This window comes from Lissotriton vulgaris, chromosome 8 (assembly GCF_964263255.1).
Source record: "Lissotriton vulgaris chromosome 8, aLisVul1.2, whole genome shotgun sequence".
Lineage (NCBI taxonomy): Eukaryota > Metazoa > Chordata > Amphibia > Caudata > Salamandridae > Lissotriton > Lissotriton vulgaris.
In genome coordinates this window covers 63,156,978-63,159,891 of record NC_141696.1, presented here as the reverse complement: position 1 = coordinate 63,159,891, position 2,914 = coordinate 63,156,978, and the positions used below count along the sequence as shown (strand labels likewise).

The 2,914-nt window shown below is 42.5% G+C and overlaps 1 protein-coding gene across 1 annotated transcript; it reads left to right on the top strand.

The window, feature by feature from the left end:
• Positions 1 to 877: 877 nt before the first annotated feature.
• On the top strand, positions 878 to 1,831 carry LOC147693389 (olfactory receptor 56A4-like). Its single transcript, XM_086935952.1, has one exon. It carries the CDS (start codon positions 878 to 880, stop codon positions 1,829 to 1,831), a length of 954 nt encoding a protein of 317 aa, XP_086792078.1.
• Positions 1,832 to 2,914: the final 1,083 nt, after the last annotated feature.

Below are 2,914 nucleotides of genomic sequence, written 5' to 3'. Positions count from 1 at the left end.
GTAGTGACCCTCCCGGCTTCCGCCTCAAGAGGTCTGATGTCAGGGATCGCGCTAGCGAATCAGCGCGCTTTAAATGCTGGTGTGGAGGGGGGCGTGGCCTGGTGTTGGTGGGCGTGGCATCAGTGTCCCGAAAATTGCGGCAACACAACAAATCCCGCAGCTGCCTATAAAACTGCAGCGCGGTAAATGCCCAGAGAAGGTGCTAGTTTGTTTTTAAAATAGCAGAAATCACAAAATGCACAATTCAAGTTAAAAACACAGCGTAGTGACCCTCCCGGCTTCCGCCTCAAGAGGTCTGATGTCAGGGATCGCGCTAGCGAATCAGCGCGCTTTAAATGCTGGTGTGGAGGGGGGCGTGGCCTGGTGTTGGTGGGCGTGGCCTCAGTGTCCCGAAAATCGCGGCAACACAACAAATCCCGCAGCTGCCTCTAAAACTGCAGCGCGGTAAATGCCCAGAGAAGGTGCTAGTTTGTTTTTAAAATAGCAGAAATCACAAAATGCACAATTCAAATTAAAAACACAGCGTAGTGACCCTCCCGGCTTCCGCCTCAAGAGGTCTGATGTCAGGGATTGCGCTAGCGAATCAGCGCGCTTTAAATGCTGGTGTGGATGGGGGCGTGGCCTGGTGTTGGTGGGCGTGGCCTCAGTGTCCCGAAAATCGCGGCAACACAACAAATCCCGCAGCTGCCTCTAAAACTGCAGCGCGGTAAATGCCCAGAGAAGGTGCTAGTTTGTTTTTAAAATAGCAGAAATCACAAAATGCACAATTCAAGTTAAAAACACAGCGTAGTGACCCTCCCGGCTTCCGCCTCAAGAGGTCTGATGTTCTTTGCTTTTCTTCTCTTCTGTACAGATTCTGATGTGTTGCATTTTGGCTATGCTCTCCACCAACGCTACTTCGTCTTTTCAAATTTCACACTTTGTGTTGATATGCTTTCCAAATATCCAGAGCTGGCAACATTGGCTTTCCATCCCTCTGGCTCTTCTTTTGCTGTTAGCCATTGTTGCCAATATCTTAATCTTGGCCGTCATACAAAGAGAGCGAAATCTCCATGAACCCATGTACTTTTTCATTGCCTTACTTGCTATCCTAGATCTGGTTGTGTGCTTATCCACCATCCCCAAAATCCTAGGAATCCTCTGGTTCAACTTGCAAGTAATAGACTTGCATGCCTGCTTCCTACAGATGTACATTGTGAACAGTTTAATTCCATCACAGTCTGCAACATTCCTTGTCATGGCCTTTGACCGCTACACAGCAATCTGCAACCCCCTTCATTATTCCTCTGTCATTAGCAATAGGTTTGTTTCACAAGCCTTTGCATTCATCTTGCTTAGGAACCTACTGCTGGGCTCAGGCAACCCAGTGTTAGCTGCCCGACTTCCATACTGCTCTAGAAATATTATTGAAAACTGCGTATGTGGGGTTGTCTCTGTGACATCCCTTGCATGTGATGACAGTACAATCAGTAAACTGTACCAGCTTGCCACTGGCTTCATTCTCTTAGGCATTGACTTCATTTTTATTTCCATGTCTTACTGTATGATCTTCATGGTGGTTATGAAGCTTCAGGCAGAAGGTGCTGCTGCTAAAGCTTTCAGCACATTCACACCCCACTTCATTTTGATCTCCTTTTTTTATACTTTGTTTTTGGTCTTAATATTCACCAACACAATGAGTAATAAAATCCCCCCTGATGTTCCCATCTTGTTTAATGTCTTCCACTTTGTTGTTTCACCTGCCATGAATCCAATAGTTTATGGGCTAAGATCCAAAGACATCAAACAGGGAATCAAGAAAATGATAAGGGAAAGGAAACACAAATCTTAATGTGAAGGACAATGCCACAAACTAGGGAAGGAAGACACTGCTAGGGAGCTGGCTGATGTTTTCTACTAAATGCAAAAAAAAGCTACTGCTAGAGAACAACAAAAGAAGCCAGGTTATAAGAGTATCTTTATTTTTATTTTCTTTAATATATCCTTTCTCTGATTTAATGTCCATTTAAAAATGTATTTTGCAGGTTTGACAATCTGCTGAACAACACAAAGCAATACAAGAAGAATAAAACACAGGATAACTAATTAACTTTGTATTGCCTTTGAAGAGAAATAAATGAATACAAAGTAGTGAGAGAGCTGGGAGAAAAAGGAAAATAATTCCAGTACTTTGGGGTAAGATGTGTAAAAAAAAGGCAGACTGAGTACAGGTGGACAAGGTAGATTTAAGAATATGCCTGCACATTATGACTCAGTTAAAGAAGGGCTGATCCTATTTGTGCATGAGTAAGTAAATTTAAAAGGCAATACAACAAATGTGTGTATGCTCATGGGAAGATGGAGGGAAGCAATAAAACCATTGAAGAGAGTTTAAGGAGAAGATTAGAAGTCCTACAGAGATTGATAAGAGAGACTTGTGAATAGAAATAACACGTCTAGAAATAAGGATCTTTGAGATATGGAAATTCTAGAATGGGTGAGTCCTGAAGCGGGCATAGGAGGGGACGTATAAAGCAAAGGAAGAGACGTGAAAGACTAGTTGTGCAGAAAGTAGGAAGGTAAAAAACACAGCTTTGAGGAACTTCTTTCATAATATTGACCAGCTCAGAATGGTGAGTCGTAACAGCCAGATGATACAAACTAGAGATTGTTTTTTCAGCTTTCCCAATTTTCCAAACACCAAAGGACTCATATTTAAACCATGTCTTATAAACAGCCAAGGGCTCCTGTATGATTTGCTGTTTATATTCCATTCTCCTTGTTTTATCCTGCTCCCAATTCCATTATTTTGTTGGCATTTGCAGTAGTTTATTACCCTAGTTCCATAACTAGTGTTTTGCATAATTTACAATGCACCTTGTGAACATCAGATGTTCCTAGTGACAGTGGATGTCAGATCTCTATATGCTTGAAA

What these genes read in the sequence shown, in the direction of transcription:
- LOC147693389 (XM_086935952.1), top strand. Translation starts at nt 878, where the DNA reads ATGCTCTCCACCAACGCTACTTCGTCTTTTCAAATTTCACACTTTGTG.